Consider the following 17,800-nt stretch of genomic DNA (forward strand, 5'->3'; position numbering starts at 1 on the left):
GCTTGGCCCCAGTGTCTGCCTGGCCATGCTGTCTTCCCAAAGCCCCAGGTGCCTCCTAGTCCATGCTTCCACAGGGGCCTCTGCTGTCACTGAGGAGCTGGGGCTTACCCAGTCTCTTGAACAGTGAAGGACAGCCTGAATGCTCTTTGCCCATCACCGTATTGGTAGTATGCTTCCCATGCATCCTGAGAGCAGGGGTGTTAGTGCTGGAAGGGATCAGTGGCAGACCAGTCTTGGGACATGGTGTACTGGAGAGAGGACTTTATTGCTGACAGAAAGAACAGAGGGTGGAGTGCCTCTCTGCACACCCGAGTCTGGGGTGGTGACTCGCGGAAAGAATTACGGTCTCAGAGAGACCAGACTGACTGGAGCAAAGGATTATGAGGAAATACACCTTGGATCTTTCACCTAGAGCTTGATACTACAGCCCTGGCTGATGGGATGGTAGCTTGCTGACCTGTCATGAAGGTTGGGAGGATGATGCTGGATGTTATTTGCTTGTCACTGGCCAGGATGTTGTACAGAGCTCCAACACCTCAGCTGATGTTCTCCATAGTGAAGGCAGCCTGGGTGATGTGTAGCTGGCATTTCACTTTGAAGGAAATGACCTGGTTTTATCCTTCAATATATTCTACCTGCTGAGTGATTCAGTGAGTGACTCACCTGCTCTGCCCTCCCAGCAGCTCTTACCTCAGGGCTGTCTCAGAAGGTGTTTTTCTGCCAGGGCATTCATGGTCTATCCACAGCCCTGATGCTGCTGCTGACAGGGAAAATGAGGCAGCAGAAAAGCTGAGTCAAACCTTGGGCATCTGAAAGAGACAAACCCAAGGAAGTGCCACATTCTTCCCACTGGCATGTGAGTGTTTTTCCAAGAGCACTGAGAGCTCTGCAGTGGTTCTCTGGCCCTATGGTGCTTTCAGCAGTTTTCCTAAGCTCTGAGGCCCTTAAGGTCCCAGCCCCACTCCTGCTGGGAGAGCCTGCAGATGTATTATCAGAAGTGATATGCCTCTCTCCTCACAGAAAAAGTGGACAAACCGTTGTTCAGATCAACTCCTTTGCCAGTTGGGGAATTTCATCCAGCCTGCCTTTGGCCACAGCCCTGACTGGACATGGCATTAACAAGGGACTGAAATCAGTGTGAGAGCCTGCATCCCTCTGTCTTGTCTTTGAGTCACTAACCATCAATAGCTTTCCCTATTGCAGGAGTGGGAGAGGAGAGCACTAGCAGATGGTTTTAGAGGAAAGCATGTATAGAAACTCAGCTCCTCAAGGGATTTCATTCTCTCTCTTACTGTGAGATAGAAATCAGTTATTCTTTTGGGCTTTGCTCTAAAATGCTCCTCAAACATTGTCAGGAAAATGACATCACATTAAAAATATGAGTGTGATGTAGTACATGTTTACTGCAATTTACTTGCACTATTAAAAAGAAAAACTCCTAATGATTATAAAATAAAGCCTGGATATTAAGAGCATGAAGACAAAAAACACCCCTTACATCAAAACAGTAATTACCACTGGGACTGGAACAAAGGAGCAGAGGGACAAATTTGGGCAAAGTTGCTTTGCTGGCTGAGAGAGAAGATGGGGCTGCCCAGTCTTCCAAACAGAGTCAAGGTCTGTTTACACTGTCTGGTCACTGCTGGGAGGACAGACCATTTGCCCTCAGAGCCATGAGACTGTGGGAGAGGAAGTGTGGCACTCACAGCAAACGGTGCAAGAATCAGGGGACCAAGAGGCAGAGAGGGTGCTGCCCTCCCCGGAGCTGGAAGCTGCTCCCTGTCCTGGCTGAGCCAAGTCCTTCCTGCCTGAATTCTCTCTCCCCTCCCCTGGCCTCCTTCCACTGCTTGTCTCACATTAATTGTTCATCTCCCTGTTGAGGTCTGTGGAACATATTGCCCTTGTGTTTGCCTTAGCTGGGGAGCACAGGGAAGGGGAGGCTGGTCCATGGCCACCCCTCATATCCCAGGCATGCAGGTGTCTTGCCCTGGCTCCTGAACTGGGGAATTGAGGCTTTCAGGCCTTATTTACTTTCCTGAAGAAGTGTTGATTTGTTCTGCTTCCCATTAGATTTGCAGTACAGAGAACGTAACATTACAATGGCTGGAGTGTCTGGAGCTCACACAGGATCCTGAGTTACTGGCTGAGACTTGCTAAAACCTTACTCAGAAAGCTGAAGTATGGGACAGATCAAAGTCCCTCTCTGCTTTCCTTGCTTCTCTGAATTGTCTCTGCCTCTCTCCCTGCTGATTTAGATCCATTTTGGATCAACTCTCACGTTTGTATCAGGAAAAGAATAATTTTTCCTAGAGAAAAAGGAGGCAAGGTTGATGGTAGGGGATGTTTTGGGGTTTAGGGGTAGAGAGATTAAATTTAGTTGGATGGGACCTTTGTTTGGCTCAGCTACAGGTTCCTCATAGAGCCTTGGATGTGCCACAGTTTAAAGATCAATAAAGTAAGGTTGGATTTAAAGCAGATGATGTAAATCAATCAGATGAAATAAGCTCAACATGAGAACTGCTGGCGTGGGTCATACACAATTTAGACTTAGATGGCCTGACTTTAGCAGTAATTCCTAAACATGATGAACTTCTCTTTGTTTGAGGTTTCTGAAATTTGCTTTGTTGATTTATGTGGATTTTTTTCATTTATCAACTAAATCACTGGGCAAACAGATACTGGTCATTTCAGAGGTCATCAGGGCAAGTGGGGGCAATCTTTGTACCCCAGCTGAACTTGGTTCCATTTCTTGTAGCAGCAGAGAGTGATCTCTGATGTTTTTGCAAACTGTATTTGTGTTTTCTGCTGAGTTACATTTTGTGGGGGAGCTCAGCTCCTTCCACTCTTGTGCTACACATGCACCTGTACCTGTGTGGTGGGAAGAGCAGGAGTCAATCATTGCAAGCAGCAGCCTTGCAGCACCATAGATGAGATTCTTGGTAATAGAGGACAGTTTGATATGGTCTGAGCAAGTCATAAGCAGAACTTCCTTTTCACTTCTTATAGGTGGAGGAAGAGAGACCACTGAAGCCAGCCTGGGAATTAATGGTTATGTAGCCCCAGACATGTGCTGACACCAAGCAGGGATGGAAGTACTGTTATTAACTTAGATCTTATGAAACTGGGTTTGCAAGGATTTACAGTGCTCTTTAAATATTAAGTGCATGGCATGAGTGCCTTGTTTGCCTGGATGGGATGATGCAATGCACAAGGATCTGCTGATATCAGTAAATTTCCTATATTGCAAATCAAAAACCCATATGGCTTGAACACCAGCCATAGGACAAATAGGAAATTAGGAAACAAACCTGGCATCCTGGCCCCTTTCTAGTCTGTCTTTCCTTGGCTCTGTGCCAGGGTAAAAGAAGACTGTCAAAGAGCACAAACCCATCTTTTAAACAAGTTACTCATAATTACAATACACTTTATCTCCTTCAGCAGACTCTAGGCAGGCTAAATTTTGGGAGCTGCAGAGAGGAGTCAGTTGTAGAGTCAAAACTAACTCAGTACTTCCTCTTCTTGCTTTCTGAATGAGAATGTTTCAGGCCTTTTTTACCTGTCACAGTAAATAAAACTGCTTTGTACTACAAGGTAGTATATGAATATTTTGGTTTGAAAGTTCTTGAGCAACCCATATTTATTAGATTTCATCACTGTTTCCCGAGAGAAAGTAGTTTTTTAGGGGACTGACTGTAACCAAGCTTTTCATGAATGCTGGTTCTATCTACTGTCTTGCACGCTTTTGGAAAGCATTTCCTATGGATGAGTGATTTGCCATGTGTGACAACATTAACCTGTGCAGGTAAGACAGAAGCTTTTATCTCCTTACCCCTGTGCTCCCATGGTGTTAGGACTTGGTGAATCTTCTTTTCCACACCTTTGTGGCCAGCTTCCTGGCTCTAGCACCACAGTTCTCTTCTGCAGTGATATAATCACTGTCCATGTTTGCTTTATTAAGCTTGTCAGTGGTGATGCACCTGGCAGTCCTTGGTACTTTTGTTGGTAGCCTTCTCCAAGAGATGGAAAACAGAATGGGCTGTGGAGCCTGCACTCCACTGTGCCCTAAAAGTGGCAGAAGACAGAGATGTGCTGACGGGTCAGTCTGAGGAAAGATGATGCTGCTATTGCTTGGTCTATAAACAAAAGACTTCTGTTTCCAATGCCAAGAATGCCCCAGCCTTTTTGCAAGCTGTGACTCTGTCTGAAAAACAAGCCTGGACCCAGCTAGGGGAGCGATCCCTGGTGTATTTTGCCCATGGTTCCTCTCCAGGTGAAGCGTGGCCACACACAGCGAGGGCTCTCGGTGACCTTTGGCAGAGCCATCCCAGTGTGGGCTCGGCACCACGTCTGACTCCTGCCCCAGAATAACAGGAAGGGCACAGCAGTCAGCTAGCTTTGCACCCATCACGTGTTGAGGGGATCCATTCTGTTTGTTGAAATGAATTACCCTAGAGCTGGTGGGAAGGCTCCAGGGCAGCCTTTGCGTTTGTGTTTTGTTAAAGGGCTCATTTGAAGGTGTAGGATATCCTGCCCAGCCTGTTGTGCTGTTCCAGTGTGTAATTACTCTCACAGCTTGGGAGCAGGAGCGTCTTCCAGCACTCAGTTCAACCAACAGACCAACTCCCTCCTGCTGCTGAATCTCGTTATGTCTTTGTCAGCAAGGCTGATAAACATTCTGTCCCGCTCCCTGCTCTGTCTCTTCCCTCACCTCACCACACTTTGCCACCTACAAGTTAGACCTGAGCGCTTTACTACTTGTCTGGATGTTTCCACACCATTTCTACAGAAGCAATGGGGAACAGTTACTCTAATAAAGAATGTAGCAACATAGATAATTTTTTTTTAAATGGCTAGATTTAGAAGATTAGGATTAGTTCTCTGGATTTCTGTATTTTTATAATCAACAAGGTAGCTGAAGAGAACAGTTAAAATTTTTCCATGTTTTCCGGCAAGGGATTTGAATTTCTCATGGTAATGGGTTTGAGCATGTATCAGCTTGGTTTCTTAGGAAAAAGGAACATTTTCTCTTCTAGGAAACATTTTCAGTGCTATCAGGCTAAGAATAGCAATCTTCTTTCTGTTTCTTCTCAAATTTCAGAAGCATGGTTTATCTTTTATTGTGCATGCAGTACGGAGATTATTTTAGATGAAGCACCACTCTGTTCTGCTGAAACATGAACAGCTTATAGTGCCTAATTCTGGGGGTTTTTTGTTCCTTAACCAAAATTAATTAATGAATAAAGAAATGTGTGCCTTGAACATAGCTCTTCTCTCCTAAGCACATCAATTCCTTGATGGCCCTAGAATGAACAGCAATCCTGAAATAGTTCAAGTGGCAAACAACTCCCTGGCTATGAATTTAAGCTCTGAAACAAAACCCTACAGTTTCAATGACAACTTCCAAGAACAGAGCCAAGGCTTCAGTGCCGTGTCCTAGGAGATCACTATCATTGCAAGGCTAGTGCAACCAGCACAGCTCCCTGCAGAGCACACAGGGACTGCCCAGAATGCTGAAGAGTAAAAGCTGCAGAGCAAGGAACTGAAGCTGTACCCTTTGCTCAGTCAAAACAGAAGTGTTGGAAGCAGGACATTACCCGAAAGCGCTTTTTGATCTGGAGCAGCTGTGAGGATGTTTGTACCTTGGAGCAGAGTTGGGGAAAGGCTGGATATCCAAGCTACTCCTCTGGCACCCAGCATGGACACCAAGACTGTCATGGTGCTCTCTGCTGAACCTGAGCCATCACACATTGATGGGGAGTGGCCAGAATCCACTGAAAAAAGCCATTATCTAGGATCCCGGGCCATTGCCATACCCCCTTACATCCCTCTGGGAACAGCAGGATGGTCTTCCTGCTCTGTGCTACCCTCCTCACCCTGCAGCAGTCACACAGAGGGGCTGCAGGGTCCAGCCCAGCCAGGGCAGGTACATTTTTGGCCACAGCAACACGTGTGCTTCATCCCTCTCTGCCAGACAACAAACACCTTGGCCCTCCAAGGGGAACAGAGACATCTTTACAAGGAAGCCAACTGTTATTTATGCATATTTTAAAATACATTTTGTTCAGATGCACATCCTTGCCAGCCTTGTTTAGGGAAGTTGTAACAGTATCTGGCTTCTCTTTGGTCTTGTGTACAAGATGAGGAAGTTTTCATCTGTGCCTTTAAAAAAACCCCGCATCTCTGCCAAGATGTATTAGGAGAGCTGTAAAAAAGGAGTCATCCTGTTCCAGGACGGCAAGGCTTATGTAACAGGGAAATCCTAACAAAAAGATACTCCCCCACCCTGCACATGCTTTTCCAAGGCACATGCCACTCCAGGGTTTTCAGTTGCTTGATTTGTATTTTGATCACATCTGCCACTGGTTTATTCGGATGTATTTACAAATATGTTCTTCCCCATATCCTCATTTGTACATGCTATGGAACATCTTTATAAAATGCAGCATGGCCCTCACCTCACCACAAGGATCTTTAAATAAAATATATTGTAAAGTGCTGGATACAATTCTTTTACAAAATACTGTTCTCAATAAAACAGATACTTGGCCACTGCATTAGCAGCTTTGTATATTGATACATTTTTAGCACAAGTCTATTTCTGTCAGGTGAGCGGAAGGCTCTCATACCACCTCTCTAGCTCTCCAGTTTCAAGTCCAAAGGCTTTAGAAAATGAGGCAAAGGCAGATTATCCAGAGCCTCTGGGAAGTGCTCAGGTGAAATGGTCCTGATCAAGACACGCATGGCTCTGACAAACAGCGATGGGGGAGCTAAGCCCACCAGGCACTGGAACCTGTTATCCCCCAGGAGATCCTGCCACTGCTGCCTGTTGTCCAACAGCTGCTGTTTCATTGCAAACTTGAGGTCCTGAGGCACGAAGAAGAAGAGGCAGTCGAGGCAGAGGAGCTTGGCACGCATGTTAGCTGCCGGCATGTGGGAGATCTGCTGCAGCAGGGTGTCGAGGGGGGTGTTCCCAGCACTGTCCTGCAGGCAGGGCGATGCGCCGTGTCCCAGCAGCAGGAGCAGGCACTCGGGCCGCACCAGTTCGCAGGCCGTGTGCAAGGCTGTCTTGCCGCCCTCCACGCGGCTGCAGCCCTGCCGGTCCAGGTGAGCGGCTCTGTCACTCGGGGGCAAGGCTTGGATGGCCTTGAGGATTCGGAAGAGCACCCGGACGCGGTTGTAGCGGACGGCCATGGCCAGGTGCGGAGCTGACTGGCAGCAGCTGAAGCTTTGGCTGGGCACAGCCAGGGCGCTCTGGGGGAACTTAGTGAGCAGGTGCCGGGCGTAGGGCTGGTGGTCGTGCACCAGCGCGTAGAGCAGCGCCTCCGAGGGCGAGTACACGCTCACCTTGCCCCCGTCCTCCCAGTGGAAGACCTCCATGGTCCGCATGTCCTCCAGGAACCAGACGGGCAGCAGGTCCCTCACCGCCTGGTAGAAGGCGAAGGAGGATTTCTTGCACTGCTTCTGGGACTGGGCGCCGCAGCCGCCGACCCAGCGGACGCTCCAGGGCATGGCGTGCGGCCGGGCTCCGCCGGGGGCTGCCTCCCACCATCGGCCCGGACCTGCGGGAGCGGACGGGCCGTCAGTGACGGGCGGCCGGGGCTCCGCCGGCTGCTTCCGGGGCTCCCCGGGTTGGCCCGCCCGCCTCCCCGCCGGCACGGGTGACAGCGAGCCGGCGCGACATGCCGGTGCAGGAGACACCCGTACCCCGGAGCACAGGATAGCCCTCCCTCCGTCCCTGCTCCCGCTGCACGGGACACCCGTGTTCCCGGTACAAGGAAACGGCCTCTCCTCAGCGCACAGGACGCCCATGTCCCCGGCACACGGTACGAGGAAACAGCCTCCCCGTGGTGCACTGGACACCCTTATTCCCGTGCACCGAGACCCGTTATAGGGGAACGGCCTCCCGGCAGTGCACAGGACGCCCATTTCCCTGGTGCACGGGGACCCGATACACGGGAACAGCCAGCCAGCCAGCCGGCCGGCCTGCTTCTCTCCCTCCCCCAGCTCCTAGCGCTCACCTCCCCGCCGGTGCCGCCGGTGCCGTGTCCGCCGCAGTGGAGAGGCGGGAGCGCCGCGCGCCGCCGCGGGGCCCTTTTATGGCCCCCCCGCCCGGGCGGTGAAGGTCGGTCAGGACCGGGGAACTGTCCGGCCAACGCCGATTGGCCGCCGCCCCGGCGCCCCGGCCGCCCATTGGCTGCGCCGGGAGGACGGGGCCCGGCGCCGGCGCGTGCGTCACGGGAGGCAAAGTTCCAAGAAACTTGGCTGAGGGCTCGGAGTCCCGCGGGGGCGGGGCGGGAATACCGCGGGGCGGGGGCGGGGGCCGGGGCACGGGGGTCCCGGGGGCGTAGGGATCGGGGCTTCCGGGAGCAGGAGGGTATGGGGCCCCAGCAGTGCGGGGATCTGAGATCCCAAAGGTTACGTGTCCAGGTACATGGTGTCCCGGGGGTATGGGGCCCCAGCAGTGCGGGGATCTGAGATCCCAAAGGTTACGTGTCCAGGTACGTGGTGTCCCGGGGGTATGGGGCCCTGCGGCTAAGGGATGCAGAGAGCAGAGGCCGCAGAGGCCGGGGGCATGGGATCCTGAGTCTGGGGGATCCGGGGCACACAAGAGCCTGGGCACACATGTCTAGGGCACACGGCGTCTGGGCCACAGCGGGCCTGTGCCCAGGGGCTGTTGGACACCCGGCCTCCTGGGCGTGGGAGGCTGTAGACGTGCAGCGCCCGGGTACACGGGTGCCGAGGCTGGCGGTGTCACACCCCCGTGCCCGCCCTGGCAGGGCCCAGCCTGGCCTATGCCAGTTCTTGGCTTGCCCCTCGCCCGCCCCGTGGGTGGCTCGGGCTGGGGCTTGGCACTGCCCTTCGGCCAGCGCACGTGTGTGCACACGTGCTTGTTGCTAAACTTGTGGCTCTCGGATGTCTCCATAGAGTGGCATTTGCGTGCAGCCGTTCCCTCTAACAGGCACCTGTCAGATTTGGGCTACAGAAGAGCGAGGAGATGGCCATGGCCTGGGGTGAGCCCAGCACTGCCCATAGCCCTGCAGCCGGGGCTCCCCTTGGGCACCTGGAGTCCATTGGCCGTAAAATGCATGTGTACAGGTAAGAGTCGCACACTGGGAAAGCAAATGCTGGTGTTACTGGGATCTGCTTTCTCACAAGGCCTCCTTACTGATGACAAATACTCTGATCTGCTCCATCCTTGACCCCCTGAGACCATTTCCCTCTTCCTCTGTGTGTTTGGCCCCCTCTTGCAGCCATTGTACTCTTTATTAGGAAGATCAGGCTCTCTGGCATCTGCAGGTGGGCAATGCCAGTTGCTGAAGGGTTCACAGGCCATAGCTCTGATTTCTCTATCCCTGGAGTTGTCCCACTGCTGCTGTTTGCTGCTGGAACGGGAGACATTTGTGCACACTGAGGGGGATCACCAGACAGGGGCTGAAATGCTCTGCTTCCCTGCAGCCCCCTCTGTGAAGCTGCTCAGAGAGGCAGGAAGGGAGACCACATCACGCTACCAGCTGTCCTGATGACTCCGATGAGTATGAAGCTGGCAAGGAACAGCCATCCCCTTTGTTGTGCTTCTTCTGAACCACCATTCAGCCAGGGAAACAATGCCTAAACTGTGCTTGGTTTGCTTTGTAGCTTCTTCCTTGCCACGTGATGCTCACAGCAAACCCTGGGGATCTGTGTGAGGGAGTGCAGGCAGGTGGGGGAGCCGGGCAGGATACCGTGCTCCACTGTCACACTTAAAAACTCTTGCTGACCACATCTGAGGGAAGAGAATAAAAGAAGGATAACATCCACTGATCTGCTTTGCTGGAGAGAATTACGTCCAGTGTTTGTCAGCACAATTCGTCATCCGAGGATCCCTGCAGATCCACCACAGCTCTTGGAGTCTTGGATGTCAGCCATGGCACAGAAAATCCTCTTTCACTGCTTGTTTCTGAGCCCAGGTGAAAACCCATTAAAGGCAGCCGCTTCACCACTCCCTGCTCCCACCAAGGCCCTCACTGACCTGTCACTTGTGTCCTCTCACTGCAGCCATGGGATAATTTGTACCAAAGTGCAGGACTGAAAGAAATGGTTTAAAAATAGCTGCTTCTACAGCCCTTTCTTTGTGTCTGCCCATGCCTTGCTGCCCATTGCTGATGGCAATGGTACCCACCACATCTCTGTGTGCCACCTGCTCTGGGGGATGCCCTGATGACAATCCCAAATCCTTCTCTAGCTGTTGCTAGGACATTGCCATTGATTTGGATGTCCAGTGTGGTGATATCAGGTTGCCCAGCGCTTTCTACTCATTCTCCACATATGCCTGAGCAAGCCAAGTGGTGTCAGAGCCCAAAGGCAAGGCATTAGCACAGTTGCAAAGCCAAACTGGCTTTTTTTTAGGAAATAAATGTCTTTGGTATAGAAGTGGGACTGTTCTTCACAGGCCAAGCTCTCCTATGGAGGTGGTGGGAATGGTTACAGCCATAGTGTGCTTTGGGCCCCAGCACTGGCATAAAAATAGGCCAGGGCATGCCAAGTCCTTTTGGCCTCACAGCTGGTGGGTAACCCTTTGCAAATTGTATTTGTCACATACATTTGAAGTGGGAGCCTGCCTGTAGGAAAGGCAGCCTGTCTGTGGGCTGCACTGAATTCCATTTGGACCTAAAATTATTTATTGGGTGCAGTGCTCAGCACTAGTGATATAACAGGGCAGTCCAGAAAAGTTTTACTTTTCTGATATGTATATTTTTTTGCACAGACCCATGAACATGGTTTATTTGCAGTCCAGCCTGGTTTTAATCACTTTGAATTAAGTAACTGATCTTATTACCAATCTGACTATGAGAGGGCTTATCACAGGTTCCTTGGCACATGACAGAGATTACTCTGTCGGTACAGCCACATCCAAGTAACGTGACGTATCCTCTCAGAGCTATTTTCATCTTCACCCTCCTCTGGGACCTTGATCCTTTGGTTTCTCCAGCCAGTGACCAACTAAAACCTTCTTAATACTACGGAAACCCCAACTACGTAATCAGACAAAGGGAAAAGCTCTGCTATTTCTTGTGGCAGACGTCATTTGCTTCCTAAGGCTTTCATTAAATTGAGGACAGGATAATTTTGGCTTAATGGGCATGACTGTGTGTGTAATTAAAAGGAAAATAAAAATAGACACTGTCAGGGAGTACACTGAACATGGTCTACTGCTGGGTTTGAGCATGAGATTGAAGATGGACAAAGAGTACATCCCTCATTCTTGAACAGAGCTGAAGGATGCAGGGTTTACTTCAGTCCTTGCAAAGAATTTGTGCATGGGTTTGACTTGAGTCAGGCTCAGGACCAAAGGTCAGCAGAGTTTGGACAACAGCTCCAGATCCCTGGTGGGCTGGAGCAGCACAGCTGCCACTTCACTTTTAGCCTCATTGACAAGTCAGAGAGAAATGCCTGATGTCCTGTTTAGCTAAAACTGCACATCTTCGGAGTGAAGTAAGGAATGAGGAGAGTTAGGGGTTTTACGGGAGGGGTGCTGGGCTGGAATATATACACTGCATGTCCCCCTCTCACCACAGGTACATCACTGATCTTCAGTTTAATCTCTCTGTGCCACCAGCATCCCACCTGGACACGGGATGCAGTAATGCTGCTTCAGCCATCCTGTTTCAGCTGGTGAGTTCTTTAGGTCAGGGATCAGATGCAAGTATATTGTTCTGATCCTTGGGGTCTGAGCTCTGCGTGGGGAGCCCTATGCTCTGCTGTGTTAGAAAGGGGACAGAGACTGATCCTCCTGCACAGAGACACAGCAGGAGAACTGCTGGCAGTCACTAGACAGGATTTGTTCTCCTTTGGTGAGGACATGCCATGTGAGGAGGTGGATGGCAGCCCCAGGCACTCTGTTCAGCTCTGATGAATAATAGCTGTTGCTGACACCTCGTGGAAGCCTCACACAAACATTTCCTCAGAAATCTTTCGGTTTCATTTCTTCTGCTGCTTGTTCCCCCGATAAGCTTGTCCTTTGTTTCTGTCATCACAGGGCCCTTGGCTGCCTGCAGCACCAGGGATGGGAAGGCAGCAAGGGAAGCTGCCTGGGGCTACCTGGTTAGAAGGAGTGCACATCTTCTTCCTGTGTGGTGGTGAGTGAGGGCTGTTCACCATAGATGGCTGTTGCACATCAGATGCAGAGATGAGAGCACTTCCTTGCTCTGTTACAGACCTACCTGGGTCTGTAACACCTGCATCATGTACATGCCTTTTGTGTGTCCCTTTGCCCACCTCCATTTCTCAGGGGAGCATTTTGGCAAGTGGCTGGCCTTCCATTTCAGAATATCAAATCAGTTTGGAAAAGATACAGAAGTTTTCCTGGGAAGTGCAAGAATATTTTCATTTGAGAAACAAGACAGCCGATTAGAGAGTCAGCAGTGATCTGGGTTGGGGCCGTGCTCCTGGCTCCCTTGCTGGAATCATCAGACATCATCATCCTGTCCAGGGGAGAAGTTGTGGCCTTGAACCTCACCCTGTTCTCATGACTCACCATTGCACTGTCTTCCTCAGCATCCACCTCTTCTTCCTCTTCAGTCTTCATTTGCATTACAGTCGGTGTCTGCTTTCTTGACTTTGTGTGAATCACCATTTCACACTGAGCCAGGGCTACCCATAACCTTGGCTGCTTTGCTTTCTCTGCTGCATTATAGGATCAGCTCCATCCTGATCCCTGACATGAAGTGAGCAGATCTCCTCTTGTGGTTCTTGCTTCCTGGCTGTTGTGAGCAAATTCCAAAAATCTGCATATGGTATGGTTCTTGGTGGAGTAGGTTGCCCAGAGACCTTGAGGAGTCTCCTTCCCTGAATATATTAAAGAGCTGCCTGGACACAATCCAGAGTAATGTGCTCCTGGGGACTCTGCTTGAGCAGGGGGTGTGGACTAGATGACCTCCAAGTGGTCCCTTCCAACCTTACCTGGTTTTGATTCTTGAGAGCCCAGGTAAAGCTGATACATTTTGTTTTGGAAAGGAAATCTCTCCAGTGGCTCTGTAGAAAGTCTATAATTGTAAGGGTTGACTGCTGTCAGACATCAGTCCCAGCTGAGAGGCTGCATAAATGGCTCAGCTGGTGTCACAGATTTGTTGATGTTGCCCACCGGAGGGATTACCCAATTTTTAAGGCTTTGAGACTTATTTTTTGTTCTGGTTCCTTGATAAAGTGGTCTGGCAGAGTGAGGTGGGCAGCAAGGTGATGAGCTTCAGCTGCAGCTGCTTTGCAAACCCTCAGGGATGCTCACAGGCTGTCATCAGTGTCCTCTTCATTTTGGCTGAGTTCACAGCCCACCTCCCATTAAGCCTTGGCTTCGGCACCTATCATAAAAGAGCCACGTTCAGCCTTTTGGAAACTTAGGGAAATTCCCAGAGCTGCAGCAGAGATTAAATTTCATCCAGCATATTACAGAGGGAAGCTGAAAAGCGTGCTTGGCCCTTAAAAGTCTACAGATTACCTTTTGGGGAGCCTTTCTGTTTCATAAGCAAGCGGTCAAGAGGGGTCAGAGAGCTCCTGGTGCCTGTGGATGATTTTGGCCTTCAGCTTGATGTTGGATGTTAAAAATATTTTCCCAGATGTATTAATACGACCAGACTGGATTGCATCTGAGCTGAACATTGTGAGCCTCAGGCAGGACATAAATATAGAAGCAAAACAGGCTGACATAAGAGTCATCTGTCCTCTTCTACACAAGAAGTGAAGGGGAAAGAGAGGGAACTTATTCTGTTGCAATTTTTAGACACTTCCAGGAATTAGCCTGAGTCTCAGAGAGTGCCTGCATGGGGTCCTGAGGCACAGAAACCCCACGTATCCCTCTCTCAGGCCCTGTGCTGAGTGTGCTGTGTCAGAGGACTGCACACTCAGCACATTTTTAACCCAGGCTTAGATCTGCCTAGACAAGGTCTGCAGTCAGGAGTGACTATTTGTTTGATGTGTTTGCCTAACAGGATTACCCTTATCATAATGATACAGCAACCTGGCCTTGGCAGAGCAATCCCCAAGGGCACAACGGGTCAAACGCTTGCTTCCATTGCCCCAAATATGCACAGCATAGCTTGTCTCTTATTGTGCAATATCCAGCCATGCTTCAGTTGGCATTCAGTGCTCTGCTTTGGGAAAGAGCAACTGTGCCAGGTACTGCTGCCTGCTGACATCACACTTGGCATTTCTCTCTGCCCACCTAAAAAAAAAAAAAATCAATAATACTCAAAAGTTAGAAAAATTATGCAGTGTTTTATAATTAGAGAACAGGATGGCTTCCCCAGTGGGAATTGCTCTGAGCAGGTGCCTGATTGAATTCAATGTGAATTTGTTGCCCTGGCTCCCTACGAACCAATGAAATGCCTGCCTTTTGTATTATGTATCATGAACATGTCTTAAAATCATTACAAAATCATCCGTTTGTCTATAAAAATATATCTGTGATTATTAATTTTTTCTACTTAAAACATTCAAGGAAAGTTCAGGATGAAAGCTCGCTTTTCCTGTAGGTAAGTAGGATAAAGGTTTTGCTAAAGCATAGCCTGGCCCCATAGGGGATCAGTACTCAGACTTACTCACTTCAGTCTCTGGCAGGCTGGGGACACCTCCTTGTTCCCTGTTGGTGTCATTTTAACCCCAGCACTTTTCAGGCTGGTGGATGCGAGCCTGTCCTCACCAGCTCCTGGGCTATTTGTGGAAGCAGAACCTGCCGCTCGCTACGTGCCGGCTCCAAAACAAGCAGGATCCTCTGTTTATAATGTGCTATAATTGGCCTGAATGAAACCTGTGGTTCAGGCTGTAGGGCCCAGGACTGCTGATGCATCAGCACCCTAATTCCAAGCAATGCTGCTGGGAATGCCAAAATGGTATTGCATAAAGCTGAGGGATGTGTAGGTACATAGTGTTAGCAGTATGTTCACAAGCTCCTGGTTTCTGGAGCAGGCTGTACTTGTCAGGGCTGTGTAGATCCCCTTCTCTAGATGAGGTTTGGGGGGATGGAGCCTCCTTGGAGCAAAGCAGAGATATCATCTTTCTACAGCAGCTTCACTGTGTAGATGCTTGGGTTGCCATGGGGAGCATTACCCTAACCATCCTTTTTTCTTTTCCCCAAGGTATTTGTAGCTGGCATGTGAATAGGGCTCTGTGACTCAGAAATTACCTATCCAACCATAGGGCCTAAATGGTTTGAGTTCACCTGTGATTAGTGTATATTTAATTTTGGTGGCAGGTGTGACTGTTCAGATCCTGCTGTTCAGCATGGAACTGTTCTGACCTTGTAGCTCATTGCAGGACAAACTCCTGTCTACAATAAAGTAAAGCAACCCCCTCACTTTTGTTTAGAGGCTGGTACATACCGTATAACACTCACCCAGAAGTTGTATTTGATCTGGCTTTGCTGTAAGAAACCCCTCTGCTATTTCAGCTCTAAAACACAATAGATATATGACCAAGCAGAAAGATTAAAAAAAGAACTGGCTAATGCTTTGCGTGTCTTAGAGGACTTATTTTTATTCCCATTTGTTCATTCTCTCTGCTCTTGGCTGCTGCTGGGTCTGTTGAAATAACAAACAGGAATGAAGAAAGAGGGCAGCTCTGTCATGAGCTTCCTTCGGTGGGAAGCGGCTGTGGTGTAGCAGTTAACTCCAACAGTGACTGCAGCCTCCGCAGCTCTGCCGCCAACAGCCCAACAGGAAACCTGTCCTGTTTTTCTGAAAAAAGATTGGATTATCAGTCAAAAGCCTTTTTGCTGCAGAGTGGTGTTTAGAAAGAGTCTGTCTTTTGCTTTGTAAGAAAATGGTCAGAAATCTTCTAGTGTTGCATGCAGCTACTCTGCTGCCAAGAAAACCCCCCGGGCCGGGTGGTGAGGTCTCTGCGTTATTTCCGGCTTCTCTTTAATTACTTTCTAATTAAATTTTCAAATCCAAGTACAATCAGGAGGTTAAACCATAGCAAGTTCATAGCAGGGTCTTTCCATTTGCTTTTTCTAAGTCAATAGCTATCCCCTATGTAGAGGTGATAGATAATTTTGTGTTTATATAAAAGTACTTAAAATCAGTGTAGCAATGCCTTTTACCTGATGGATTCAGCACTAGCATAATTTTATGCACTCTCCATTTGGAAGCACTGCTTTTGCATAGAAATTGTTGTAACTGCCTAAACAGATATGTCCATTAGTACGTCTGCTCATGGCTTATTCAGTGGCTGGGGCATTAGGGTCCAAGCTTCCCTTGCCATGATTTTCCTCTACTCCTCCACATGCAATTTAAGGAAATAGGAGGACTGATGTTTCCAAAGTGTTGCAAGAGTTTTGTGATGCCTCCACACCAGAAAACTGAAATAAAAAAGGTCTCAAAAGATAATGTAAATAACTAGGAAATTAGAGAAATGACAAAAACTAGCCACATGTAAATAGTGAAGCTAAGAAACAACTGAACTCAGCTGCTAAGCGGTGCACAAAGGTCAGTTTGCTCCCTGCCACCACTGAGCTATGCAGGGGCCCCAGTGGTCTCCTCCCCTTTGGCTCTGCTCCTTGGACCTCTCTTATAGCCCTGCTTGGATACCAGGACCAGGACAGACTAACTGGGCTCACCATTGCCTTCCATCTCCAGAGCAGGGCTGCCCACAGTGGAGCAGCCACCATTGAGACGAATAGTGTCTGGAGCACAAGCAGAAAGGTGTGAAGCACACTTGGACAAGGTCTTGGGCTCCCTCAGACTTCTTGCAGCACTATGGGCAGAGACCATCCTAGCCACCCATCCCATATGTGTACCCCACACTTGCCAACATGGTCTGTCACCAATGGGGGCTGTTCTGTGGCTCTTGGGAGTGCTGCTGTTCAGCAGCTCGCTCAGAGCTGGGTACAGCAGTACCCGCTGAAACCCCCAACAGTCCGAGTGGGAATTTCAGCCATGCTGAGAAACTCTGTAGGAGACAGACAAAATTATTCAGGCTCACCTCTTCACACCTCTGCTTTGTTGCTGTCAACCTCTAGCCCTGCTCTCCTGCCCCCAAACTGGGGATGGCAGAATAAGAAGTGCCTGTGTCCTGGTTTGCAGCCAGGTGTTTCAGCTTAAACCACTGAAGAAAGTGGGTCTGGGATAATATATCAGTGTGATAAACGGACGTAAGCCTTGTAGTAAGGTCTGTGCTTGGGAGAGGTAATACGGTGGTGTTGAGTTTTTTAAATGATGTCAGCATTTGAGATCCTTTAGACTTGTGTTTTGGTTAAGCCCCCAAGAGATGTAATAGTTCATTTGAGTTTACCCTGGAAACCTGGCTGCTGTCTCTGAGGCACAAATGCTCCTGGAGACAGCCTGCTCTTGTAATTCATGTATTCCATGAAGCAGAAAGAAAAACATATTGGCTAGGGTTCAAGCACTTTTCTTGGTTGTCTTGGTGATAAGTGCCTGATAAAAGTTCAGGGTCTTTGCTTGCTTGTACAGAAAAAAGCAGCTTTGCTTAAGTTACTGCTGGCATCCATGGTCTTCCAGAGATCTGTTATTCTCTGTGCCTGGGCTGTTCTTGGTGAGACAAGGTTGTGTTTTGTGAGTTGTAGTTTGTCCTGTGTCAGAGGTGACCTTTCATTCTATGGCATGCAACAGTGGCTGTGTCATGGCAAACATTTGCAGTAAGCTGGATGCTCCCTCTGAGGGGCTGGGGCTTTGTGGAAGGAGTTTAGGATGGTGGCACAAGCCCACTGCAGTTGGCAGCCTGCTGCAGTAGACCCTGGAAGCAAGCCAAAAATAGCTGCTGTGTTAGCACAATCATTAGGTTTCAGAATTGACAGCATGTGGAGATGTAAAGA

The 17,800-nt window shown here is 49.4% G+C and overlaps 2 protein-coding genes across 4 annotated transcripts in view; one reads left to right on the plus strand and one right to left on the minus strand.

The window, feature by feature from the left end:
• Nucleotides 1-6,320: 6,320 nt before the first annotated feature.
• ANKRD9 (ankyrin repeat domain 9) lies at nt 6,321-8,103 on the minus strand. Its single transcript, XM_005520116.3, has 2 exons — nt 8,019-8,103; nt 6,321-7,559 (listed from the first exon to the last, which is right to left on the minus strand). Exon 2 carries the CDS (start codon nt 7,507-7,509, stop codon nt 6,634-6,636), a length of 876 nt encoding a protein of 291 aa, XP_005520173.1. The 5' UTR covers nt 7,510-7,559; nt 8,019-8,103; the 3' UTR covers nt 6,321-6,633.
• A 279-nt stretch (nt 8,104-8,382) lies between these two features.
• LOC148184034 (uncharacterized) overlaps nt 8,383-17,800 on the plus strand; it is a 44,053-nt gene continuing 34,635 nt past the window's right edge. The window contains exons 1-3 of one of the 3 annotated variants that reach the window (XR_015772955.1): nt 8,383-8,498; nt 8,926-9,096; nt 9,457-10,057. Coding sequence is in view for 1 of the 3 variants with exons in the window: in XM_088057988.1 (XP_087914114.1) it covers nt 8,448-8,498; nt 8,960-9,096; nt 9,457-9,613 (345 nt within the window). In the remaining 2 variants the exon portion in view is untranslated. Of the gene's footprint in view, nt 8,499-8,925; nt 9,097-9,456; nt 10,058-17,800 lie in introns of those variants that run through there. The other 2 variants (XM_088057988.1, XR_015772956.1) reach the window with 2 other exon arrangements.

Source organism: Pseudopodoces humilis, chromosome 7 (assembly GCF_049639895.1).
Source record: "Pseudopodoces humilis isolate 2021_Gansu_Grassland_sample_001 chromosome 7, ASM4963989v1, whole genome shotgun sequence".
NCBI lineage: Eukaryota > Metazoa > Chordata > Aves > Passeriformes > Paridae > Pseudopodoces > Pseudopodoces humilis.

Bases quoted from the DNA above. Each gene is read 5' to 3' on its own strand.
- ANKRD9 (XM_005520116.3), bottom strand. From the start codon at position 7,509: ATGCCCTGGAGCGTCCGCTGGGTCGGCGGCTGCGGCGCCCAGTCCCAG.